Source organism: Notothenia coriiceps, unplaced genomic scaffold (assembly GCF_000735185.1).
Source record: "Notothenia coriiceps isolate Sejong01 unplaced genomic scaffold, NC01 NC01_scaffold00005762, whole genome shotgun sequence".
In the NCBI taxonomy this organism is placed as follows: domain Eukaryota; kingdom Metazoa; phylum Chordata; class Actinopteri; order Perciformes; family Nototheniidae; genus Notothenia; species Notothenia coriiceps.
Window position 1 is genome coordinate 52,653 of NW_011338463.1, and position 27,687 is coordinate 80,339.

The following is a 27,687-nucleotide window of genomic DNA, read 5'->3' on the forward strand; positions in this document are numbered from 1 at the left end:
ACAGTGGAAGTTGAGATGGACGGTCAATATGGGTGCGCCTACTTGCCCCTATCTCTTGAAGAAGAGACTGAGCCACAATCCGCTCTGCACACAAGGGACAAACGCTACAGACCACTTAGCAACGACCTCAGAAGGGATGGCTAAACATAGAAGACACACCGATAGATCATTACTACTACTCATTCCAGGAGGAAACTTGAGGTATACAAGGATGCATCATCTCAGAGGGCGAGAGAGCTGTTCATCCCATATTCACTACAAGGACAGTCACCCGCCGGATCCACTCCTCTCACCTGAGTGTTGGAGGCATGCCTCAGGCGGTGCGAGTGAGAATGTGGTCTACTGAGCCGCGGCGAATGACGATGAACAGATAAAAACGTTCATGAATGCTTGACATTTGCAGATCAGCTCTGACACGAACACACAAAAAGAGACACTACATCCACATGACCCGGTACCAGGCGCCCATGGGCCCCGCGTTCCCCCGGCTAGACCTCTCTCGCGCTCTCTCTCTCCTACTCCCCCATTACAGGGACTACTAGTTCAACTTTTGGGAGTTGACTACCTCCCTCGCTCGTCAGTACTGTAATTAGAAGGCTGATAAGCTCACTATTTCCCATCAGGGGATTCCGCTTATTTCTTTTTCGGACAATGGGCCACAGTATTCGCCCAAAGAGTTCCAGCGTTTCCAGTCGGCTGGTGGGGAGTTCAGCACAATAAACGTCAGTCTCATGGATACCACTGAGAGCAACGCGAAGCGCCGAGTCGCTGGAAAACTGCAAAACGACTGGATGCTAATGCGGCGCGACAGGACCCGTACCTGGCTATGGTTGATCACCGTAACACCACCTACTCAAGGACCTGACTACAAGCCTGGCCTCAGGGATCTGCTTAGCAGGAGCGACAGAACTTCTACTACTCTGCTCGGGACAGTCTCCTACAACCCGATGCGCTGAACAGACAACCAAAAGGATCGGATTGACAGGCAGGAGAAGCAAGCCACATACTACAACAGGACAGCTAAGCGCACCATGGACATGCTCAACAGGGCCGGGTTAGAGTTCAGCCTTACGAACCACACACGATCTGGAGCGACGGGCTCCTGTGGTATCCCTGTGACCACAGGTCCTACACGGCTGCATGCAGCTGGAGAATGGAGCGTGCTGTCTTAGGAGAATTCGACATCACCCTGAGACGGGACCAGGGCACAGTACAAGTGTGACAGCCCTGTACGCGTGACTGTTGACACTCACACGACTCCAGAAACTGTTACAACCCGCTGACAGAGCCATGTGTGAAACAACAGACTGATGACTACCAGAGTCTGGCCGAACCAGTTTTAGGCCCACAGTAACTTGCAGGACTATGCACACTGACATGGCGCGCTCAGCTTATGTGATGTGACTCAAGGACTTTGCGGGCGGGATTTAAAGAAAAAATGTTGGAGGTGAAACTCTCGCTATTCTTGAAATTTGATATTTAAGAAAAAACAATTAAAAAAGTGATTTTGTTATGGAGGAACGCCGACATTGACTTAAGCTTGTAAATAAATAATAGTGTTCGTCCTCCATATTGACTTCTGTCAGTGCTTCGGAACAAAAAAGAGAAACACATGCTGACGATCAAACCAAGATGCTGGAATGCTGTTCGCGCAGGATGTATGTTGTATCTGGACGACCTGCTAATTTGCTGGCCTCGCTCCAGGGAGGAAGTCGCTTTACAGCCGTTACATCTCGTATGCATCTGTCACCAAGCCTGGGGTTTTCATATATGAATTTGCAACAAAGAAGCTTTTCCTCTTCCCTCTTAGACATCCTATTTATGTTGGGTAGGGAATTAAATCAGCCAGCAGAACGGCGGCTCTCGTGCGTGAGTGGAGGAACTGACAGCTCCCTCTCCGGCGTGTCACATCCCGCAGTGCCTTCTCCGTGACACAGCCCTGCCCTCAGCATGGGCGTCAGCTGGGTCACGTGGGGATCCCCCTGCGGACTCTCCCACAGGAGGAGTTCTCCGGTGGTTCATTCGCCGCGTGCATTCGATCCCCGGTGCGGTCAGAGGGTAAATCGTGCTGGACCCTGTCTGCCGGGTTGCGAAGTATTCCAGCACTTCGCCCTGTTGCTGCGGTACCAATCAGGCGATGTAAGTTGATTTCTGAGGGAAGCAGAAGTTTAGACTATAGTGCTAATCTGGTATATTCATTTTAATGTCACCCTTATATAGAATGCAGTTGCAGGCTGGTGGAAATATTTTTGTGGGGGCTATGGCAATGGCTGGACAAAACCATATAGGGCATTTAAATCAGGAGGACTAACATCCGAATTGGTGTGGTTGTGTGTGTGTGCTGCTCTGTTCCAACTTGGGCCAACCTACCGATTTTCGCGGGAGACCTCCCGATTTCTCACTGATTTCTGACAAAATCAGATTTATGCACCACTGCTTTCCACCTCGGACTTTTCAATACAGGCCTTGACACCATTGTTGCGGTTTCCCATGGCAGACCGGATTGGGAGGGAGAGGAAGTTCCAGAAGCCTTAGCTACACGACGATTAAACTTCTGTTAAAACAAACTCTCCAGGTTAAAGACACCTGCTTAATAAATGCTTGTAGGGAAATGATGAAATACACTAGATTTTCAAAACAATATACAGAATATACCACTACAGTGAGCATTCTGGAGTTAGTTTTTTGGCTAAGAAATGTTAACTTCCTCATAAAAAGCCCTCGGCACTGGTGACTCCCGCGCGTGTGACGTAACACGGGGGACACAGAGGGGGGGGCGGCCGGCTGTCACGTATCTAATAACATGGATCCATAGACTAGATATTCGTTGACACAGAGAGTTGAACATGAGATATCGCCCCTCGAATGCATGATGGACGGACACACCCTATAATTATGAGGCCTGCTAGGCGCTCCAGAGCCCAGCGGCAGCCAAGGGATAGAAGTAATAACGGGCCATCGGGAGAGAAATCGAGCTGTGCTGTGAGGAGAACCAGTGGGAGAATGGGCGCAGCTTCTTGGGTGAGTGACCGGCCGTTAGCTACAGATGTTAGCTACTTCACAATCACAAACGTTGTAAAGCTTAGCTATCATATATCAGGTCTTAGTAACTAAAGTAGCAATTGATATATAGTAACCGTTACTGGCAGACGTAGATCACTGTATCCATAACCAGAACTAATGCGCAGTATTCAGTCCGTATCTCGCGTTACCTATGCAAACCACACTACGTCTTACGGTGCATGTGTACCGGAGGGGACGGGAGAGAGCAGCGAAGGGGGGGAGAGAGCATGTAATACGTTTCCTGATAAACGTTTTGTTTTGGTAGGTGCTTGTGTGGAAATGCAGGGCCATGACCTCAGCTGTGGAGAGCAGTGCTGCAGGGAGGTGCGATCCCTTCTGCGGTCCTGGGAGAACGTCGCCCGCGGCGCGGAGCGCGACAACATGCCGACACTGCACCCAGGCTTTGAAGCATGCTGTCTGAATCCTTTGTTGCTACAGAACTAGCCCTACATGAACTTCAGGCAGGAGCATGGCCCGCTTCGGGCCAGCAGCATGCAGTATGCTTTAGATTACAATTAAACAAGATTAAATACTATTAAATATAATACAGTTGCTATTGACCCCGGGAGTGTTTAGCAGGTTTCAAAACCCAGAACCTTAAGATGATAACAACACTTGTTGATGTATGCTTAACAAGGCTATCAAGGTTTACCTGTAGATATTGCTGTCCCTATCCCCAGGCATACGCTACACAGCTTACAGGCAGGTCATCCGCTGGGCTATGCGGTTTCTAGGCAGGCACATTAGGAAGAGCCTACCCGTCATGCTGCTTGTGTTCTGCATCGAAGACAGTTTCCCAGAAGAAGGAGGAATTTACAAAGGTAGTTGAGTGGCCTCATTTTGGTGACCGATCAATACAAGTTAATTCAACAATCATATGGTGTTCGTTCGCACTATGTGTTCGCTCACATGCATTTCCAAACATGTTGTCATACCTATGCTGTAAATGTGGTCTTTTTTCAATTTTCCACCAAATAAACAGTTGATTGATGTAGATAGTGTCTTTTCATTAATACCACCAAAATACGTTATTTTGAACACTCCTCTCGATCGATTACAAAAAATAATAATAGTATGGGCCGCTCCTAACTACACCAATGCAGTTTTTAAAGATATACCATTTTTCAACACAGAATCATTTAACAAATTACACCATATCCAATGATTTTACGAGTCAGAAAATGCTATCCTGTTCATTGCAGTTATTGTTCTATTGAATTAGATTCCATGACCTCAACATATTATGTAGAGGTACAAGTCCACAGGTCCAAGAACATTTTATTTGCATATCATTTCAATTTATGAATATGGGTAATTATTTATTTTATATATTATTATCGGCAGCTCAACGAGTGATCCCTCCTGTCAGATGGAGGGAGTAATACAGCAGCAAGCTTTGGGGACCTGTCCCCAACATTATCTATGAAGAGAGAAAGAAAATTATGTTATTATATATAATATTGATTTTTGCACATCAAAATCTCTTACCAGGTTTTATCTTAACAAATGTCAATTTAGGAATAATCTTACCCTGAAACCTGTGAACCACAGAATCTGCCTGGTTTCACACTTAATTCCTGTGTTAAACCGGGGAAGTGCCGTGCCAGATAAAAGGCCAACTTGCCTCATCCTTGGCGGATCTCCTGGGCAGGATAACAAACTGCACTTCTAGTATCTCTGTGAAGCTCTCAGAGACTCCATCAGGGCTGCGCGTATGCTGAAGGAAGGGAAACAAAGTGATCACATTCAGTGTATATTATAGATGCACACACAATAAATAATTATTTTTAGGGACCGAGTAAAACAGCTAACCGTATGATTGGCTTCTCCTTGATAGGGCGAACTACCCCAGCCACCTTTGCAGAACCTTGGGGTAGCGAACTGCATAACGCACCTCACCATCCACTGGTCGAGCAACCTCTCTCGCTGCTTATTGTGGTTAAAAGTGCAGGCGCCATGAGAAGCCTGTAGAAAAAGCAATTATGCAGTTCACAAGTTTGTTGTGTACATATGTGCAATAAACTGTTTAACTGATAGCATTAGTCGGTTAAAACTTCGTATTGTTCGTTAACGGGTTAAATGGTTAATTATTAAACATCCCTTAAGCCGTACACTTATTTCACCATCACATCATATTTACCTGCTGTACATCCCAAGGAAGGAGAACCCAGTGTGCTGTGCAAAGTGTGAGGATGAGGGAGTGAAATGACTCCAGGGAATAGGTCTGATGCTGTGGAGACAACCTTCCGACATCCTTCACCATGCTGTTCTCAAAGTCACCCTCTCCAGTTTAATGGCTGCAGTTGTTCCTGTACAAACACATATTTTGTTCTGATGTTACTGAAGTCTCCTATGCTGTCTACTACCTGTAGCACAGATGTGTGGACTTCGTTTTTTGTGTGCACATTTGGATTATGATGAGTGCTTAACCACTAAACTAAGCCACCAACATGCACTTGGACGATCAATGTTCGCAACACATGTACAGGTACGTACCTGCCAGGCCACTCCTTGTCCCTTGCTTCTCCTCCAGAGGTTGGATGTGCACAGCAGGTGCCGTGTTCATGGATGTCCTGAACATTGATTCACCATACTTTGCCCACTTGGCTTTCCATCACTCTGGATCTCCATCAGTTAATGGAAAGCTGCAGTCCAGTACAGGTGATTGATGATGGCTGGCCTCCACAGCTTTCAAGGTCCTCACACCCCTCTCCTTTGCAGCAGAATCCAAAAGCTTTCCTAGACCTGTTTTCACAACAGAAAACAAATGTTAAAAAGAAAATGTAATTATAAACAAAGTTCAGCCTAATCCAAACCTACCAACATCAAGATACATACTTTTACCAATATGCCAGATATCAAAAGAAATGAAGTCGTTCCTCCTGGACCACAACTCTCCCGCACGCCACTGGGCAACCTAAAGAGTGAAACACAACACCCTTAATACTTACTTAACTAGTAAGGAAAATGCATTTTTTGCTGTTAATATGGTGCGCCAAGAATCTTTGTGTGTACATATGGCTGTTCGTTCTTGTGTGTCTTTACCTGGCGATTTCGGTCCGTACTATAAGGGCTGAAACTTGCATGTGTTGCTCCTTAAGGAAGTCAATGCTGCGTTTCAGACCTCTAGTTCCCACCAGGTGCTGCTTGGGACCTCTGAGCTCTGTAAAACAACATTATGCAGTCATATCACTAACCGTGTCACATCAGACGAAGGCACATCTGATACCTAATGATAGTAAAAGTAGAGCCCTTGTTTATTTGTTCATCAAGGAGTATTTGACGTCCAGGAGACGTTTAAGGCCCAAAAAACAATGCAATGCAGTTATTGTAAGTTGCTTTGGATAAAGCTAAATGAATGTAATTTAAATATTGTTTTGACCTCTTTTTGATATCAATAATACAAGGCTTGAAGTTGTTCTACCTGCAGTCACCAGAGAGGATTAGCCCACCCCCCACTCCTTCAGTTCTCGGATGATCCCAGCCTGCCTCAGTTTGCCAGGCCTGACGATAGTAGGGATTGTGTACAGGCCGTGATGGCGGAAGAAGGTGCCGACACTGATGCACTGAAGCCCTAACGTTTCAACATCCGTATTGTCTGGTAGCCATGCAACCTGAAAAGTGGATGGCCCCACTCAGTAACAGGTTGCAGGCTGGCATGTTTCTGTACAGCATTGGCTGGTTCTGCCAAAAACGCTCATACCACATGCTGCACATACCTAAGAGATGTGAAAAAGCAGAACATTGCCAGTACAACTCTTAGTCAGTCAAAAATCAATTATACCATAAAACTAATGAAGTATAGACACAGTGAATTGATAAAACATAAAAATAAATAAACAAACATTTACATACAGGTTATGATACAACCTTTATTTTTACATCAGTGGAATTCACACATATCCTCTTACTTGTTTTATCTTTATATACGTTCCCTCTTGCTGCTCCACATTACCCTGGGTTTCCCCACAACAGGAAGGGCAAATGGTGAACAAGGACATCAGCTGGGCTTGGCACACAATGAACTTGTCAGCAGCACTGAAAAAAAAAAAAAACACTTGTTATTTCTGACCGACACAATTTGGTAATACAGTACACATCATCTAAAATTAAAAGAAGCCTTACTTGAGATCAACATTAGTTCGCTGCAGTGGCTCTTTTGATGGTTCCTCGTCAGACGACTCGCTCATCATTTCCTCCTCTGGGCTCCATGGCATATCCCCAGGGTGGTCCATGGTTACAGAAGATGACTCATCATCACTGTGTGCAGGACTGGGCAGTGGAGATTCTGTCTGACACCCCACACTGACCATCCTGGGCTGTACCTGGACAGCTAGGATAAAAAGATATATATTATATAATTGTGCCTGCCATAAACAACAGCCCTGCCATACAATCTACCTTTACAAAGCTTATGTTCAGGTTTTGTTGACATTTGGGCTGAGATGTTTTAATTCATTTATATGTTAATTATTGAGATCATAGCAAGTCTTGGAGTTGTAACAGCCTGCATCATACTGAGATGTTTTTCTAATATGTTTTTAACATGTACAAAAAATATGCAGTCTTTACCGCGTTTTGATGTAAAATGGGCGCGCTACTTCTGTGTTACATTTACCTGATGAACGATGGAAAGGTCTGAGGTTACACTGTGAGCCGCAGTGAAGCACAGATGTTGGCTGAGGAACCAGTTGAGAGACGACCTCTTGCTCTGGGTCTATAAGCCCAGCATCACTGGCTGTAGGTGAATCTTTAGTACTGTTGTCTACCAAAGTCTTGAAAACACACACATGAAACACGTGATTACACATGAAAATAAATAGCAACTGCGCCATTAGATATGCAAATAAAGTCCCCACGCCAATTCTAACTAACATTATCCATTATGACTTAGCAAGTGGGTTTAACAAGCTAGCAACATTAACTTACAACAATAAATACTAAACACACGTTGCTTGTCATTATTGAAATCATTATACTGAATAATTTGGAAGTTAGCAAACGTTAGAAAAACAATACTTACGTTGCACAGTTCACGTTTTCGTTTTGCTGAATCTCTGACCGACGCTCCCGCGCTCTCACTCCAGCCTGCTGCTGCTGCTGCTGCCGGAGCTGTGTGTATTGACGGAACCGCACTAGCTATCAGCCTCACACGGTCCTGGCTTCGATATCCCATACTGCACTCCATCACATCACTTGACTCATAATCCTCCGGTCGAAAATGAGCGCCACAAACGACCGCGTTTTTACGTCACAGACGCAGCATTGAAGTCCCGTCTCTTTGTCTGCAAAAAACGAACCCAGGACCGAAAGCTAGCTAGCTTTCTTTTCCTGTTAGGGAAACTGTGGACTCGATGTCCTGACAGGCTGGTATTTGTGCAACCTGCACAAACACAATACTGCACCATGATTACAAATGGTGAAATACAATGTAAAACTACCGAAGAATACCAGCTCCTTAAAACACAACCGCTCTACTCAACGCAACTCTACTATACCCGCGGTCAGAGAGCTGAGATGTGTCCCCTTTGTGATGTAATATGACGCGTTTGACATATGACCTTAAAAAAAAGCCATTTTTAAGAGCAGAGCTCAAAATTGCTCCTTTCCCTCTGAATTCCTGCCCTTATGTCTCGTAAAACATATCAAATCCTGCATTCACTTTTTTAATTGTAATTTTCAAGCAAGTTTAAGCATAAATGTAACCCCCCCCCCCCTGCAAGTTGCTCTTTAAATTGTATCCATATAGCTTTGTGATTTTAAGAGGGACTTATGCATGAAAATGGAATTTAGGAATAAATGTAACTATAAAGCAGGATTAAATATCATAATTTTCTCACCTGAACCAGGAGGTGCTTGGGTTTGGGTCCTCTTTTGCGATATCCCATCAGCTGCTCATGGCGTTCCCTGTGGGAGAGGAAAGCAGCCAATCAGTGAAACCATCACCGAGCTGTGTCGCCGTTGCATGGCAACAAAACGTCACAGGTGTCCTCCTCTGGCTCGAATACAAAAACACTGAGCCTGTGTTACAGGTTGGAGTTACACTTCCTGAAGCGAAACTCATTCAGCACGGGTTGACTTTGTTTTGTTGTTATGTCATAACCTTTTCACAACAATCTTTGTCTTTTATTTCAGATGAATGCAACAGCAGAAAGTCCCCAGTGTTTATATTGGTTCTCCTCCCCTCTAGAGCATGTGACGTTTGTATCTGCAGCTGAAGATAAAGGCCAGCCCTGCTCTGACTTCCCTAACTTTTCCTTCGTCTCTCCAAGGCAGTAACTCTATACCGCAGACAGGAGTGATGTCAGTCCCCTCCCCCACCCCCTCCCTCACATCTAATTACAATGACGACTCAGTGTATTTTCATAGCCTGGCATTCAGACGATTCGGCTCCCCGGAGAGAAACACAATTAGTTTCAATAAAATCTCCCCTCTTCAGACAGAGGGGGGGTAATTCCGAAAACAGACACAGAGTGACATCAGTGTTTGGCTTTAACGTGTGACCTGCGCCTGAAAGGTGAGGGGGGGTGGGGGGCGCAGAGTAAAGTCAGGGACAGTTTAGCACCCAATAAAGACATTCAATTAGACACTGTTCTTCAGTCACTCAACAGACTATTTTGCAATTAGCCAAGCAGCTAATTTCCATGCTTTGATCTCCTACACTAATAGAGAACATGAGGAAGTTCCTCTGGCCGGACACTGAGGCGGCGCGTACTTCTATGATGATTTATAACAAGACTAAGCTGCTATTTAGTTCCTGCTGCTCATTTCAATCTTCATTTCCTCGTGCCTTTCCACCACATCATTAGCAGATTAGGAAAAGATTGAAAGTCCCCATCCATTTAGAAAACATTATTTCCTGATAGCTGCTTGACTTGGATGCTGGGCCTTCAGTGTGTAGAATGATATGTGAGCAGAGTTTGACATTAGAAGGCTGTTTCCACTTTAATCTGCTGAAGGGAGAACCTTAAATCTGAGGACAGACGAGCAGAGTCATACTTTTAGTCAACTAAGATTTAACTAGTGGTTAATTATTCTTTTAGGAGAAACTCAGTTTACCAGATCCATGGATTAAATTAACTAATTTATGAGACGACAAAATCGTAGGTTTTCAAACTATCCCTTTTACAGTAAGGACATCACATATGGTTAAGAAGCTAATTATGCTACCTACACAAGTGTGATGTAGAAACTGGAAACCTCCAGCACCAACTGAGAATGGACACAGTGTAGTAGGGAGGGACACATACTGTGTCTCATAGTAACTTTTGAAAATAACAACATATAGTTACTGGATTGTTTCAATGAGGGAGAAGAAGTTGTTTCCGATTAGACAAAATTGACTTAACTAAGGAAAACATCAGACATACATTATTATTAAAATGTAGTTTTTTATGTCTCTGTAAAAATGTAGAGTCTAAAGGCATAATGTTGTTCATAAAATAGCCAGTTAGCAATTAGCCAAACAGAGCTGTTGTTTTTCTGAGTTCATCATACTGCATATTTGGTATTAATTGCCATATTGGGTAATGTTATGGGTTACCATGTCCTGTGGAAGATGACACAGGTGCATCTGGTGAGTGGGTGGTGGGACAGCAGGCAGCACGATAACCTGATGCTGCTGACACGCAGTGACTATCAGGTGACAGAACGTCGGAGCACCCAAGTGTCACACTTTGCTCTGGTAACCCTGACCGGAGCTTTACCCTACAGCCTGACCCCCTGATGACACCAGTGTTAATCCTAATCCAAGCCCCCAGCCGCTGAATCTCTGCACACTGACTGACACTTATGAAGCTAAAGGGCTGCAGCCTACAACTGCTTTTATGAACATTTTTGGATTATCCATGAATTGTTTGGTCTATAAAATGGCAGACCATGAAGATAATGTCAATCCCATTTCTCAAAGTTCAAGATGATTTCTTTAAATTGCTATTTTTTTCAATCTAAAACCACAAGACATTACTTTGACATATTTAATAGAGAATCACTTACATTCGCATTTATTTGAAGCTGAAAGGAGCATTTTCTGAAATGTTGGTGCAAAAGTGACTTTAACCAATTCATTATCAACATTGTTTGTGATTTGTTGTCTACCTAATCGTTGCAGCTCTACTAAAACGAGTTATTATCAATATTATTCAGATGGAGTAACTAGGAAGCAACGTTTGAGATAACAAACACACAGTTTCAACATGAGGAACACATATTTTATCTGTTGGGTATAGAACTGGAAATGTAAGGGTGTGCCTTTAACCCTGTTTGTGATGATGACATTGTGAACCTCCTGTGAGGGTGCTTATCTGACTCTAAACGTACCTGTCTTGGAAAGCATCAAGCAGCCTTGGGTCCAGGATGTTTTCTTCTGGTTCCCACGTGTTGTATCTATTCAGAGAGCAGACAGTTAGGACACGCTGGCCTGTCACACAAAAACAGATCTTTGGCTGAAGATAGAAAATCAATCAACGACCTTTAACTTATAAATCCTCAGTTCATATTTGTAGGCATGTACATGCGTAAACAACACTCTGAGACACGTGCACTCCCTGTGGATGAACGTGTAATAAATCATAAGTAACTTTTACGCGCGGCTGTAGGGAGGGGGGACAACGGCCAAGCCCCCACTCAACTGTAAATATGTGGGAATTTCTTAAACATAGGGTTCAATTACAGACATGTCTTCCTTTAATTGGCACACTGGGGATTGAATACATTGTAAAGACACATCCATCATCAGAGCCAACACATCGAGCGCCCAAAGCAAGAACGCGCAGCCGTCCATATGCGCGCCCACGGATGCAATAACACTTGTGCTGTAAATGTTGTGTTATCATTGGGAGTATTGTAATGGTTATAAAAACGACTTACTTTGGAGACCATCCTCGCCACTTGACCAGGTACTCAAATCTCCCCTGTGAATGGAGAGAAACGCAACGTTACTTTACGCAGCAAAATGCACTCTGCACAGCAACGTCTCCTTCAAAAAGCTAATGAAAAAAATGTAGTCCGTATAAAGATGAAAGAAAAATAATAATAATTATCCTCCTTTCCATGTGCATGTTTGCAAATATGTCCTTCAGCTCTCGTGACAAACCTTTCTGCTGCGCTTCTTCTCGATGCTCTCCACCGCAAAGACGTGCTCTCCAGCGGCGGGTAGCTCCATTTTCCGACACAAGAGTAGCTCCCGTGTATTCCCTCTGCTTTTGCTATCCGACACGTTATCCTCGCTTTCGGGCCGTTTTTCCGTGCTGCTCCTCTGATGTGAAACACAAGAACCCCCCGCCTCCTCCTTATTTTCACTGCGCCTCTTCCCTCGCTTTCCCCTCGGAGAGACTCGCTTTGCAGGAGGTGACTTGAAGCTGCAGCTAGAAAACACCTCATGCATGCAAATAGCCGTTGGTGTGACGTAAACAAGGGGGCGGTAATAGGGGCGGGGTTAGTTGCCGTGCCGCTTTCAGGGGCTGTTGGGGAAAGTGTAATCACGATTTCGGTTGCATTTTGAACAATATGTACAATTGTAGAATTACTGATTTTTCTATAAAAACACTAAGATGAGGGGTATGGAAACCATGGAAACAACTGGATTTAACCTACCAGAATGAATTGCAGATCATTTCAGCTTAGTAGACTAAGACATGGTCCCATTCTATGTAGGCTATATTAACTCCTTATTTGGCTGTTAGTCAGAATCTGCATGATTGAGACATTCATGTTGACCTGAAGGTTAACAGGGCATAGGCTTACATTAAAGTACTCTGCATACTATGGTGTCGTAGCCTAGCACTTGTCTAGCAAAAATAACACAAGAAAACAAAATAGTTACAGGCTATATTTCCTCTATCACAGGTTTTAGACTTGTAACATAAAATCATATAAAGATTTTTGCAACGGCTGATTTAACTTGGGGTTCCCTCTTCGCCTGAGAAATTGTGTGAATGTGTGAAGGGAATAAAAGGTGTGTATGTATAAACATATACTTCTTGGCACAGGAATCCGCACACAGACATTAATCCTACATAATTGTATTTCGAATGTTCAATCAAGGCAAACAGAAATGCCAAAAATGAACTTGGTTCTCGTAAGTACGAGCTGAGATGAGATCGTGAACGCCACATGTCTGCCTCTTGTGAGGCTGGATGTAAATCGAGGTCTAGCTCCAAGAGGGAGCTCTGAAAGAAAACAGCGTTCCGTCCTGAACCGTGCCGGTCTCCATGTGCTGCCCCTCTCAATGTACAGCTTGTTAAGGCCTTCTGCTTTTTATATTTATATTCTCTGCCCAGTATGGGCTCGTTTGGGATAGGCAGGTTACAACCTGTGAGCATTCTATAACTAAACATGTAGGCCTATTTATGAGCCGGGCCCGTGATATAGTTGGGTTCGTTTGATAGTGAGAAAATCAATACCACAAACGAGTTGTTCCGCATGGAAACACAGAATAGGCCACACCAAGGTCAAGGCCACAGCATACACAGCGCCGCCATAACAAGGGCTCCTCTAACACTGGATTCCTTGTGTCACAGGGAAACACGCATTCCCATCAGAAGCTGCTGTAGTGTGCCCCCCCCCCCCTCTATAGGAAGATAATGCACTGTGAATCATTGCAAGTGTAAAGTCAAATTGCGGGCCGCTGTGATGTGCATTACAATGAACAGGGCTCTGAGTCAAGGTCACACAAAGAGAGGACATTTCAGAGGGCCCCGTGTCGCGGGGATTTTCTGTGGGATGTTAGCAAAGTTAAACGAGAGCCCCTGGTTGTGTGGCAGGCAGTCGATGTAGGTCAGCATCCCCTACCCGCCGGCTCACACTCCAGCGGGTTAATGTGAGCGCTGAGCCCCGAGCTAACGTAAACCTGCCGTCTCTCTCTGTGGCACGGAGAGGGCTGGGGCAGACATGACTCACGGTGTGAAGCAGCTTAGGCCTGGCGGTGAAGGGACAGACAGACTTCTGGAAATAAGGCTCCACATCAAGGGGCAGAGTAGGGTTATACGTAGACTGGGTTATGCCTAAATAAAGTGAAGGTATAGCTCGACAAAGACAGGGTTACAACCATCTCATAGCCATTCCAGTTTCTTACGGCTATTGGCTGATATATTTATGTATTTATATCTATTCATGATAGGCCTACTTATATCAAGGCCTACTGCAAGGATTCAGTTTCGATGCATTGGTTTAAAAAAAAAAAAAACATATTTAAATCCCTCCTTACATTGTTTCATAGGCTTGGAGCTAATACAATTCAGCAGTGAAAGGGTTAAGGAGCAGAGTTCCCGCAGGCTCCGCGCTCGGCCTATTGCAGAAAGGCACGACGGTCTTTCCTTATAAGGCAATGAGTGCAAACCGGCGATGAAATATCGCATTAATAAACGAGCTTAACACATTCTCGCTCCAATGTTTGCTTCAAGTAGACTCTGTTAAGCACAACGACTGTCAAAACCTCAATTTCTTCTTATTCGCTGGTTCCGCTATGCGGCACTGCGGGGCTCGCGCGAAGCAGCTTCGTCGCGCGCACAAGGGCACGAGTCTGCTAATTTAGCGTCATTATTACTAAATTAGAGACGAGCCAAGGAAACACAGAGTTCAATTAGAGCTGAGGAGGTTTGTGAAAGGTATAACTCTCTAAAAACTGAAAGAGCTTTGATGAGACAGCCCTCCACCTGTCTGCCCCTCCACCCGCCCAGCATGACGGTGTCACTAACATATTGATCAGAGGCTCATCAGAATATAATCAGTGGAACATGATGCTAAAGGTTGATACACACAGCGCTCATTTTGTCTAAATGTAAGAGCTTCAATTCTAATAAGGAGATTATCGAAAATCAGCACAGAATCACAGCTCCGCCGGTTTTCCTGCAGTCACTTAATGATATTTAGATGCACCATAAGGCATCATTTATAGAAATTATTAAAAAACGGAAGCAAGCAGAAAAATCGTGACGCAAGAGGCGAAAAAACAGGTGTGGTGACTTTTGAGTAACGGATTCCGGGTTAAAACAGCACACCTCTGATGTCCTTAGGTCGTCTTCAATAAAAATAGAAGCTTAGATGTGCTGCCTATTTCTCAGAATAAATATGACTATCCCTGTGTGACGAGGTTTTCTAATCTATGGAGATGAACATTATATTTCACAAGTAACAGCTCCATATGCAGGACTGATTTAACTAATGCAAAGTTATTGCTTAACATGATCAGTTCCTTTCAATAAAAACACAGGACAGAAAAAGCAGCGCAGAACATTTGACTGTAACCACTTTTACATTAGATTATATATCCTGGCATGAAAGTTGTATTACACATTTAGGTAAGGATGTACAACAAATAATCATTATGTTTATCATTATTCAGTTAATTATTTTTTCTCCTTCATTGGTTAGTTTTGAATATGTGATCTTTACTCCACCTGCACCTTTTACAAGTGAGATAAGACAGTGAGTTTCCCCTGTGACTCATCGAAAGCACATGATTGTTAGTCTTCATGTCATTAAGAGAGAGGCGTAAAAGGAAAATGTGATCATTTAAAAAAAGGAGAAATTAGTTTACTCTAAATTAATAATTGTAATTTTCTTTACATTAAATATATATATATATATATATATTAGAGGATGATTCAGTACCTCACATACAGTCTGAGGAACTGGAAATCATCAAGAGTGTTAGTGAAGGGTTATTGAAGTGGGGTTTTGCACACAGGGAAAGGGCAGCAGGTGAAGTGAGAATTGATGTTTACGGACAACTAGACTGAGATCCATGGACCCTGATGACGCCACGACTCTAAGTGAGGGCATCTGATCGATGACATTTCCACGTAGGAAAATGTGACGCTCAGTCTGCGTCACAGCGCAGGATTACAGATCAGATGATAGCAGAGGAAAAACAGGAGGATGGAAGGGAGAAGTGTTAACGAGAAAGAAATGAGATTCATTGCAGCACATATTTTCTCATAAGAAGGCAGAATTATAGATTTATAGTTCCAAATCATTTTTGTTTTTCAGCTCAGCAGACATAATTTAGGAGGAGACTCACTAAAATACTTCTGTGTATTATGATTAATAAAGAACTGAATTTACTTACATAATCCTAAATGTTAGGATGACTACCTGCTGTAAAAGAAAGGATAATCAACATTCAAACCATCCAGTCGTCCACATTTACAGAGTCAACCATAAGCTGAAAGACAGTATACTCCTCTATGGCTTTGGAGAATGTGACTTGCCATGTTTGCTTTAATACCTTTACAACACTCAAAATGCCTGTTGTTTAACTTCGGAACAGAACCTGTAAATGACGGTTTAAATCAATTGAGTAAAATGGGTGTATCACGTTAAGTATTTAAACAGTGCAAAGGTTGCAGCTGCCATTTCACTGTTCATTTTATTTTCTGCTTCTGGGAATTCAGCTTTATTCCACAATGACAAATCAAGTGAGTCATCTCTGCACAGCAGGCAGGTTCGAATGCACCTTTAACAGCAGCCTGCACTCCTGAGGGAGTTTATTGGTGCTGCAGAGGGAGAACAAACAATGGGTTTGGAAGCTGCAGAGAAATTATGTTAAAGTCAAGTCACACACTTTGCAATCATGTTTTTTGACAGAGCACCTATCAATAAGGAGACTTACCATTTGATGTGAAACGTAAGCTTGTGAAATAATGAATGGCAAAATAAACTACTGTAGTGACTGAAATAAAACAAGTCTGCATGCCAGGAGAAAATGGATTGCTTCAAAGTAGACACATGGTGTGTTGAAACTGACATGATGTATTTCAAGCAGCAGTGGCATGTTAAATGAACGCACCCCTCTAACATGTCACTTCTTCAGGGGTTTTATCTTTGAGGAAACCACAAATGGAAAATGTTATCTCTGGAGCTGCCTCTAAAGAATCGTATTTCCCATCGTGTGACAACATGTTGAGGATCTTTGGGATCCATGAAGTCACACTCATTACCTGCTCCTTTGAGAATGAGTCAAAAGGCTTTTCAGATTCACACAATAAATCAGCGGCATGCAATTAGCGATTCAAGGCGCAATCCTGATATTGAAAGTTATTTTGATCTGGAGTGACGTTGAAGTTAAAAGGTGCACGTGACTCATAGGTGAAATGAGACTCATGAGGGGTTTTTGCTTGCGTTTTTCTAAAGAGTCCTCCTACAATCACGCCAGCGCGCTCCTGCTCACGACACAAGCTGTTTGCGTCTCCTGCACATCAGAGGAAGATATTCCCAGGCACCACAGTGCCTCTGACTCCAATGAAGACGTGTAATTGATGATGTGTGTTTGTGTGTGCCAACGTCAGAGGCAGGTAGCTGTCATGACTGTTGGAGCAGTGGCCGCTGTTCTTGGTGACTCATAGCAGAAAAGTACATAAAGGATCCTGCGTTGACAGTGACGTAGGTTCTACCTCCCTCTGACATTTTGTGCGCACACACAACTGAAAGTATTCATTATATCTGTGAATTTTCTAAATATTTCAGGTCCATTTGCCATCCTGACTTGATGACAAGTATATCAAATATCCCGAAATATTTGGACAGATATAATATCTACATGAACTCTGTAGATATATTATGGGGTTGGCCACTGGTGCTTTAATCAAATACTTACACGATAAGATTTTTTATAAATATTCATCAGTTATCTGGATATAATGTGGGTAGGGACAATAATACAAAAAGGAAAAATACATCAATGAAATGGAATGCAGCCTTTTAAACTAGGAGAAGACAGCAAACATGCCATCTTGATTTAAAACCTAACTTGAAAAAGTCTTATTTGAACCATAAACTGATCTGGCCTGGCAGTATGCCGTCAAATGACTTCTGGGAGATGCAGTTCTTTGCAGCAGCTTCTGACCGCCAGGTTCTTTGTCTGCTGCACCTCGATGCCAATGGTGCCCAATGGTTGTCATTGTGTGTCTGTCAGGGAGCGGTGTAGGCGACATGTGTGTGTTGGTGGGGAGGCTGGAGGAGCCGCAGAGACAGCAGCTGAGAAGCTTTGGATGGGCCACATGGTTTCATTTGATGGTCAGGTCAACAGGTCAAGAGGGGAGCCGCCGTGTACATGGACCATGCAGACACGCGTGTGTGCATAGGGAATGCATTTCACAGGCAGAAATCCTGGGAAAATAAAGACACACAAGGAAGTCACGTGGAGCGTTGCCAAGCAAAACAGAGCCGTAACATGTCATAACGAGACGGCAAATTGATTTAAAGCCCAACAGCCTCAAATGATGAGAGTCAGGCTGGAGGAGCGCCTATAAAAAACTCAAGAGAAGTCTCTTATACTAACACACCCTCCTACGTCCTGGGCCTCTCCCATCATCGTAAAAAAACCCTGTGACATTTACAGGTGCTTTAAGATCAACATTCATATCAATATGTACTTCAAATGATAGAACAGTGTAGAGGTTTTGGGATAGCAGGAGAGGGTATTTTTCCCAGTGCGGATTTTCAGCATTTTACTTCATCCAATCCGAGTGAGATAATTTTTTTTACAATTTGTTAAACAGATAACTAATAATAATATATTATATAAACATACAGGGTCTACAAACTATTCAAATGTATGTTCACAAAAATATGAAGAAATTAAACAAAATAAATTCTGTTGAGCAGCTATTTTCTCAGTCAATCAATCAGTTTATTTATATAGCCCAATATCACAACACGCGTCTGTCTCAGAGGGCTTAGTGGATATACGAACATTGAATGGCAGTGCTAAAAGATAAATAAAAGATGGATTGTCAAAAATTTAAATAAAGAATACGAAAGTGGCACCAAATCGAAGTTTATGCTTTTTTTATAGCCCACTTTCACAACATTTACATTTTTCTCAAGGGACTTTTAAGTTTGTACAGAATATGAATATGACACCCTCTGTCCTTAGACCCTCACATCGGACAGGGAAAACTTCCAGAGGAACACCCCAGTTAATGTGGGAGGAATGAAAGAAACCTCGGGGAGAGCAACATCAATATTGGTCTGAAGAATATGAGAAACCATAACAGCAGATTGAAATAATGTAGAGAGGCCACAAAGGAAAGGGGACAGGCTGCAGAATGAGCTTAGCCAAGGTGAGGAACAGTTTCAAAGTGAAGGACCTCAAGAGGAGGAGGAGGGGCTCCCAGGAGAAGAGCCCACCATCAGGACCGGACCCCTGCCAGGATATGGAAGCTCTCAAAAAGATGACACAAATATAGGTGCTTTGAAAACGATCAGACTGTAGAGAGTTGGTCTCAAAAAAGGAGCCTCCTGTCAAATACAGGAGAGGAGCTCCTGTTTCAGGTACCTAAAGAAGAAGAAGAAGAACCAGGCTGCTGCTGAACATAGTTCATTCAATACACATGAGAAGCACATACAGTATATAAGCTGTTATAAAGGCTTGGTTGGCATGAAATGAGAGATGGTTTTCACCAGTTTTTTACTAATAGATTTAGATATGACAAGAAGGTAATCCACTCGCATACAATTGTGCGACGATGCAAATTGATAGTTTTTTCTTGGTATTTTAAATTCCCTTTCACATTGATGTTAAACTCCTCACACAACACTGTCAAATATCCTTGATCTCCAAACCAGATGAACCTGGAGGCTAGAGGCCAAACATGTATCGTTCTGCCCTGACTGACCTCAAGTCCCCCCCGGTGCAATGTGTATGCACCCTGTTGCATCAAAGTTCCCATAAGGCCTAGTGCAACAAGTGCTTATATGTTGTTGGTTTGTGGTTATTTGATGTCACACAATGTCATACCGTTTTAATCCCCATTAGAGTACAATTTAAAAGTCTCTTAGACAGGGCTTGGACTGGGCTGAGTTGATATTGCACTCAATTGTGGTAAATCCAACAAAAGCAATTCACATGCATCCCTGCTTCTGTGTCTCCTGATCAATGGGGGTCATTTTCTCTCACTAATGCCCCTTCAGAAGCCATCATTTCACATTTCACCAGCATCTCACTCCTTCCTCAGCAGACAGAGTTGGATCAGTTTATTGGCTAAGCTCTTTGCCCTTTCACTGATGTGTGACCCCCACATGTTCTATGGGATGTCAAACACCTCAGTGATCGTCCACAGTCCTGAGGATGAACCAGTACTTCTCCACTAAGTCTTTTGACTTGTATCTTATGGTGCTCCGATTGTTTGGCCACTGATCAGTATTGAGCGAAATTCATTTTGAATAGTCGAGCAGTATAGTCTTTCTCTGTGTGCTTTCTTTAAGACACAACTCCACTGAAACTATTTTAGCGGAGTTGTGTCCTTAAAGAGAGAGTAGTATGTTGCACATGTTGCCCTCCAATAAATACACAGTTGGCAATTTATGATACTTTCTCATATCTTAGCATTAATACTTAATATATAAGAATAGTTAAATAAATAAATAATGGTACACTATGAATAGAAGCAGTGTCCTGATTGGAGCCCCCTGACTTGTTTCTGTCACTGCTAGCATTTTGATAAATACAGACCCTCGTCTTCTGAGGCTCAGAGGAGACAGGGATTTCTCTGCCTCTTTAGAATTCATGTGGACATAAAGGTTAGGGTGTTTATGTGCAGTAATGTATCCCAAATATAAAACATTTTGAACATGTTCCTATTGTAGATCTTCTGTAACAACACAATGTGTGACAAGATGTGCTAACATCTCCGATTTCAGACATTGTTTAAAAAGATGCAAACCACTGTGTGTGTTTGTGTGTGTGTAGACTTGACTGATAGCTTGCCTGAGAGGAACATTGAAGCCGACCACATGAGAGGATGCTGATGTAGCAGCGGCCCCCCCCACCCCCCACCCGGGTCCTCTGGCAGGCAGCCTCCTCTCCCCTGGTGGAGCGGGTGGAGAGACAGCTGGAGGCCAGAGCTACTGCGATGATGAGACTCCGGCCTGGAGATAACGGCAGGATGCGATGCCCGCCGCGCGGGGGGGGGGGGACTCTCTCCCTCGGCCCTCCAGACATAGCACTGAATCCATCCAAGGTAACACCGAGGGGGGGCCTTGAGCAGAGCGCCGGGTGGGAGGGAGTGAGGGAGCTGGAACCTGAAGGGTGAGAAAAAGAGGGAGTGAGAGTGGATATTCTCACTTATTGGCTTGTGTTTATTGTGTGTGATCATGTGGCGTAAATGTTAAGAGCGGCCTGCAGCCATGCTGACAGTGCACTGCGGGGGGCGATTAGGGCATGGCCATCCATCCTACAGTGGTGATGGTGCTGCTGGTGGTAGAGGGAGAGAAAGGGGCCTGTTTGGAAGACATGACGAGACGAGACGAGGGGGGGATTACTAGCCAGCGCTGATTAGCTGGCAGCTTAACGACACGCTGTGCTTTCCATCTCATCGTCAGCACATGACCTGGGGCTGACGGGGGAATGAAACGGTATTTCTGATTATTTGTGGAGGGGAAGAGAAAGTGAAGTAGGGCTGGTGGCTGCAACATGAATATTCAATTCAGGCAATTACAAGATGTCCTACTTGGAGAGGGATAAGTGATGTGACACTTGCCTGCCAGGAATGTAGTCATTTTTGTGTAATTTCATATCAGATATCTAAGGGACTGGTTTATGACGATACATTATTTACTTTTGTTTTGCATTTTTGTACATTTTATTATTTACAGCCTCCTCAAGAGTTCTGTATTTTTTCCTGTTCCCTAAAACAACAATTTATTTTAGTAGTCTTTGTTGGATTGTTATATTGATTAAAGTCGGCAATGAAATGACATATCTCTGCTGTGAAAGTGAAACCGTTTTGACACTGAGGTTTTTCTAGTGTCCTGTAACACTGTGGTGATCAAACAACTAAATATGCATATTATTTATTATCTTCATATTAAATCATGGTGTGAGCACAAACCTTTTACCAATGCACACATTATTATTTTGAACCCATTTCAGTTTAAATTGAGCAGGAGAGGACGTATCCCTATCTACTTTTCTATAATTTTCTTTAGGAATGTGAGTCACTAGGCTGAGCGCTCTGCCATACTTTGTATGAAGCCGTGCTCTCCTCTCAGAGATGGATGTGATTGTGTCGTGGTGGTGACTGAGTGTCGTGCTTAGGAGGATGAATGGCAGCGGCGGCTCTGCGTTTTCTGGCTCATTGCTTCGAAATGACTCTCCCAGTGTCATTGTCCGCGAGCACTGGGAGAGGGAGGATCTTTATCTTTTTATTTCCAGCTCTCTCTCCCTCTCTCCCAGTAGTGAGGGAGCTCTGCTTCTCTCTCTCCCCCTCGCTCTATTCCAGGCGTCCTTTCTCTCTCCGCTCTCAGGGAGCTCCCACGTCACCGCCTCCCTGGAGCTGCTGGAGTGGGGGATGGGAGAGAGGGAGGAGGGAGGAAGGGAAGGAGGAGGGAAGGGAAGGAGGAGGGAAGGGAGGGTGAACAGATAGTCTGCTAGGCTTGTGGGGAGGCGGTGGAATTCTGCAGGTTGCCACGGTGAGCGAGTCGATGGCATTGAGCCACTTAGCTGCCTGCATGCACAACCCTCTCTCTGCCCTTCACCTGCTACAGAGGAGGCAGACAGTGTGTGTGTGTGTGTGTGTGTGTGTGTGTGTGTGTGTGTGTGTGTGTTATCTGTGAGGTTTACTAGGCCCCTCCTTCCTTAGTTACTGTTGCTATGCCTTTCAAGCTTTCCTTTCTGATAGCATTACAATAACATTAACAGTGTTACAGCTGGAAATGAATAGTAACTTTTGGAAGAACAGGTTTCAGACAGAGGACACTTGTAGTCAGCGGCAGATGAAAAAAAACAACTGTCAATGTCAGATTTGATCAGCTAGCTAGGTTATTATTTTGAAATACAACATAAGAAGAAGAACAAAAGCAACACAAACATTACATTCATCTTTCATTGTTAGCCGGGTCTTTTTAAGCTGCTGGGTCTGTAGAAGTATTCTATATATTTGTATATATACAGGGCAAATCCCCAACTAGTGGAATCATCTCAACACTGATGTAGAATTTTCAAACAATATGGCTTACTTTCCCAAAAGTAAAGCTTTTAAAGTTATGGAATTAGAAATGAGTTTTACATAGATGTTTTGGTTGAATTCTACAAATGAATTTAAGTGCAGAACAGAGCTGCTATATTTAAGTTACCCTCAACTCCAATGCAGTGAACGTGTCCTTAATTCGTTTTTTTATTATCTGCAACCAGCAGATTACAGTTCTGTTTGTCAGACTGTCCACAATAATGTTCCCACCCTTTGGCGGCCACAGTGATCTCAAGTGATTGTGAGGTCGTGTGTGGGTGCCTGAACGCGTGGATGAATGTTAATGTTTGCAGCTATGCAAATTTGCACTCATATTAAACCTGTAGTGCGGAACACTTAATTTTGAGCTTGTGCTTTTTGATTTGGAAAGGCAACAAATATTAACCAACCTCCAATTCTCTATGCATACTAAATATTTCTTTATCACAGCCTCCTGCTCATCCCTCCCTGCGCTGAGACTCCAAAGCTTGACAGACGGGCAGTGCCTGTACTGCGCTATGATTGGACAACTGCTGTTCATGGGAGGGGTTAAGTGAACCGTGAATTACTGTACATAGCACCCATGAACAAACTTATTTGTAGAAAACACAACATACACAAACAAAAAACACACACCGGTCAAGGTCTACTGTCCGACCAGCGGCAGCAGCAGACAAGCTGCAGTAAGTTAGATTAACGCTCAGTGGAAACTTCACATCTATGTGTCATGAGGACGACCCGCCCCTTATATTACTGGAGTTTTTCCTCTCTCACTTTGTGTGTGTGTGTGTGTGTGTTCATTTGTAACTATTTATTGTTTGAGCCAACGTGGTCCAGCATTGTTCCTGTGTTAATATCCTTATCTTCAATGTGTTTTATTGTGCAATAAGTGTGTGATCATTCTATGCGTGCAGTGTGTTAGTGGCTGTGAGAGTCAGAGAGAGAGTCGGCCTACTGGTCCAATGTCATGCAAATGAGGAGCTGCGGGCCTGTGTTGAGGGAACAAGGCCATTGATTGGAACCTCTGCACTGTTGCTGTGTGCCACTCAATGATGTCCTGTGGGGGAGCAAATTTGCTTATTGTGATTGAATTATTATTTATTTTTTCAGGGTTCTACACTTCATGGTGTGGAGAGACCAGAAGGAAGGGAGGGAGTGAGGATGGAAATGACTCAAGGTATCTGAATGAAAATGGCTGCCACTCAGGGAGGGATTTGAAAGATATGATTGGAAAGAGGGTTATTTTCTTCTATAAAGTTAACATGTTTCCTATGAATAATTCATTTGAAATAACAAAACAGATATTTTCTATATTTTTCTATTTCAATAATGAATAGATCCTCCTGTCTTACTGTGTTGTCAAAGCAGGATATCTCATATTCTGTGTGCATTAGAACTCGTCACAACATGATTACAAACACAATGTGGGCCACACTGTTGAATTAGAATGACAAATAGTTTACTTGGTTTAAACCGACAAACTACAGTGCCAAGCTGATTCAAGGGATACAACTAAAACAAATTAACTATATATTTGTGAATTATTTGTAACTATGTTGTCTTCAGTTTAAATACACAGGTTTTTGCTCCTGGGATTTGTTAACAATGAGGAAAATGTAATATTGGATCCTTCAGAATATGGTTATTTATCATGCTAATCAATAAAAAGATCTTGGGCTGCTGTATACTGTAGCTTACCTGGTAACTACCAGGTATCTTTTATCAGAGAGACAGTTTCCATTCCACCCCAGTCTATACCGGGGTGGAATGGAAACTGTCTCTCTGATAAAAGCACAGGTGAACCCAAAAGATCATCTTAAAAACAAAAAACATCTTAATTTTTTTGATTATACTGATTAAAAAGATATGCGAGTATTATCGAGCTACAGCATGATGATTTGAACACATTGATTGAGACAATGGGGAAGCACTGAATGGATGCTTCAAAGAGGAAATAAAGGACAAAGCAGTCCAGTATGAGTTCCTCCCTCAGTGCCCTTTCAGGGCTGCTGGTATTAATCAGCGCTGCCCTCACGCTCCATCCTCCACCACTGGATTCAACTTGACCTTTTCCTTCCCTTGGCCGATCCACTCAGAACCCAGGAGCCTTTTGATATGTGGGAACATTTTCCGGGACCAGACACCTCGCACCCTTGGTTACACACTGGAGGAGAGAGGATGGGGGAGAGGGGAGAAAATGGTGTTAGGGGTGAAGGGGTGGGTGAGACATAAAGTGTGAGAGAGACGAAAACGGAGAGTGAGACGGGAAATAATATTGGAAAGAAAGTGAGACGGAGAGGGTGAAAACACAGATTTCCTCTGTTTGAAAACACAGTGTGAATTTAAACTGGTCAGTTTTACTTCTCTCATTTGCTGCTGAAACAGAGAAACACATAGAAGAAGGACGGAGAACCAGAAGCACAGAGATCACAGAGTGAAATAAAGCATTAGATCTTTTTAAATACACATTAGTGTGAGAGAAGGTGAGAAAAATTTGATTTGATTCAGTGGGAGATTTTTAAATTACACTAGAATTTCCTTGTGAGTAAAAGAGCTGCAGAGAGATGAGAGAGGTGGAGGAGCGGGGTTGAAGCATTAACGGCAAATTAGCAGGAGTGGACCTCAGTGAAATTAGATTTGATTCAGAGGCTGAGGGAGGGGGAAAGAAATCTGAATTATCCCTCAGATCTGTGGAAAGTGTTGGATATGGAAGAGGAAAGGGTGGAGGGGGAAGGGGGTGGGGGAGAATGAGAAGGAATTTTGTAAAGGGAGACGGAGAAAAGCTTGTCCTCTTTGGCAGCGCTTCTGTTGAATGAGCCATCCGCTCCGTCCACCCTCACCTCTGCACCCCTCCTCTGCCCCCTCAGTGTGTTAAAGAGCCCATAAATAACTCACAGTCCCACACAGACGCACAAAAGACAACAAGACACTCTCCTGCTGCCGTCTCACTTCAATGCTCTCTCGTCTGTGCGGCTGTGTTGAGTCCGTTAGAGGCTGAAAAACGTCATTAAAAACCAATAGCTTCCTTTTGATGCGCACTCCATCCTCCGCCCCCCGCATTGTTGTGTGTTAATCATGTTAAACAACACTGTGTTTGACTACCACACGTTCCCCATAGGCCCGGAACAGGTGGCCATTAATGGGGGTCAGGCTCATTTGAGGATCAACAGCTCGTTAAGTGCGAGTTTAGAGTGTGTTTGTCGTCGAGGAACATAAAGAACAGCACGGGTGAGGAGAAAATGCCAGGAATAAACATCAGAGGTAAGAGACAAGTGCATGAGACCAACGCTGTGTCTCAATTCAGATACACTGCCATGTTGTGAACTGTGAACACTTTAATGCAGTGTTTGAATTTCAAATTGCAAATGCCTGCTTTGCCCTCACAGGAAGTGACCGTTGTCGCTGTTAGCTAGCAAGTTAACAACGATTGTTAGCGGTACCAAATCATTAAAGACTGCTCAAGTAATTCAATATAATTAATGATGGCTTCTTTTCAAGCACTTAAATCCTGAAATTATTTTAACTTTTATTTGTAGAGTGCTGTGTTCACTGGTGCAACTGCAGTCACAGCTTGTCGTGTAGCTTCTGTTACGTAGCCAACATGGTTAAGAGTGGGAATCTAGTGTACTGCCTTTTTCCATACTTCACATCCGGACACACTCATGCACTCAAAACATCTAAAGTGTGCTGAGTGTTTCTGTCTGAAGCAAACATAAGTCACATGTCAACTACAGGGATCATAAATGGAAAAGATTGTTGGGGAATAGCCTACACTGAAAAAATACTTCCCATTACATGATGTTGTTCTCAAGAAGTGGTTCTCAAACCTTTTCTGTCAGGCCCCCCCTTTGGAGAAAAAAAAAAGTCGGGCCCCCCCAACACAAATAGTCAGGCTCAGTGGCGGCGCCAGAGATTTCTTTTGGGGGTGCTGTGGGGTAGCTTGACGTTTCATAGAGGGTGCTCAAACATTTAGGGTTTCCCATTAATGTACCGGTCGCTACAGTGGAATTTTCTACTGCAACAATCTCCACGCATATACTGTACACAACGTACCCGCGACTGTTACAATGAAGGCTCGATAATCAGCTCACGGCATATAGGTGTAAGCAGGGGTAAAGTGCTATTTTTATAGGTGGTGTGTGGACCTCACATAGGGGGTGGACCTTACATAGGGGGGTCCGGGGGCAACCTCCCCCGGGAAGATTTATTTTTAAATATTGAAGTTAAACGCATCAATCTGGTGCACTTTGAGAGCAACATGAAGAGATCTATGCATCTCTCAACACCCATATGAAACAGAACTGTAAACAGATTTACTTTTTCTTTATGGATATTTTACAAATCACCCTTTTAAACTTTATTCTTGTTTTACTGTCATATAGTATTTCATAGCTGTTTTTCATTTATTCTCTTATTTTTTTATAACTATAATGATCATATAAACGTGTGCCTCGGAAATAATTGTTTCAATTAATGGTGACCAAAACGTTTGAGACCCACTGAGATAATACTGAGAGAGTCCTTTAGCTCACTGAGTCTCTCAGTCTGACAGGAGAGGACTCTCCTCCACTTGTTGAAAAAAGTCCTTATATCCGTTAGCGTAGTTCGCTAGCACCAGAAGCTAACAACAACGATCTCCGGTACCGGTGCGCTCTCTCTCTCTCTCTCTCTCGTG

General features: G+C 43.4%; 2 protein-coding genes across 2 annotated transcripts in view; both read right to left on the bottom strand.

Annotated features, from left to right (window-relative positions):
• The window catches only part of LOC104943132 (uncharacterized), a 10,128-nt gene extending 1,823 nt beyond the window's left edge, over positions 1-8,305 (bottom strand). Inside the window, exons 1-10 of the mRNA XM_010768454.1 lie at positions 8,087-8,305; positions 7,682-7,838; positions 7,189-7,396; positions 6,975-7,101; positions 6,767-6,782; positions 6,129-6,226; positions 5,908-5,980; positions 5,723-5,808; positions 4,963-5,028; positions 4,688-4,780 (exon numbers count right to left, since the gene is read on the bottom strand). Of these exons, the coding sequence (XP_010766756.1) occupies positions 4,688-4,780; positions 4,963-5,028; positions 5,723-5,808; positions 5,908-5,980; positions 6,129-6,226; positions 6,767-6,782; positions 6,975-7,101; positions 7,189-7,396; positions 7,682-7,838; positions 8,087-8,251 (1,089 nt within the window). The 5' untranslated portion in view covers positions 8,252-8,305. The remainder of the gene's footprint in view (positions 1-4,687; positions 4,781-4,962; positions 5,029-5,722; positions 5,809-5,907; positions 5,981-6,128; positions 6,227-6,766; positions 6,783-6,974; positions 7,102-7,188; positions 7,397-7,681; positions 7,839-8,086) is intronic.
• Positions 8,306-8,309: 4 nt separating this feature from the next.
• On the bottom strand, positions 8,310-12,433 carry LOC104943133 (E3 SUMO-protein ligase CBX4). Its single transcript, XM_010768455.1, has 5 exons — positions 12,158-12,433; positions 11,932-11,975; positions 11,383-11,448; positions 8,904-8,970; positions 8,310-8,348 (listed from the first exon to the last, which is right to left on the bottom strand). The coding sequence occupies exons 1-5, from the start codon at positions 12,224-12,226 to the stop codon at positions 8,310-8,312; spliced, it is 285 nt and encodes a 94-aa protein (XP_010766757.1). The 5' UTR covers positions 12,227-12,433.
• Between the last annotated feature and the right edge of the window lie 15,254 nt (positions 12,434-27,687).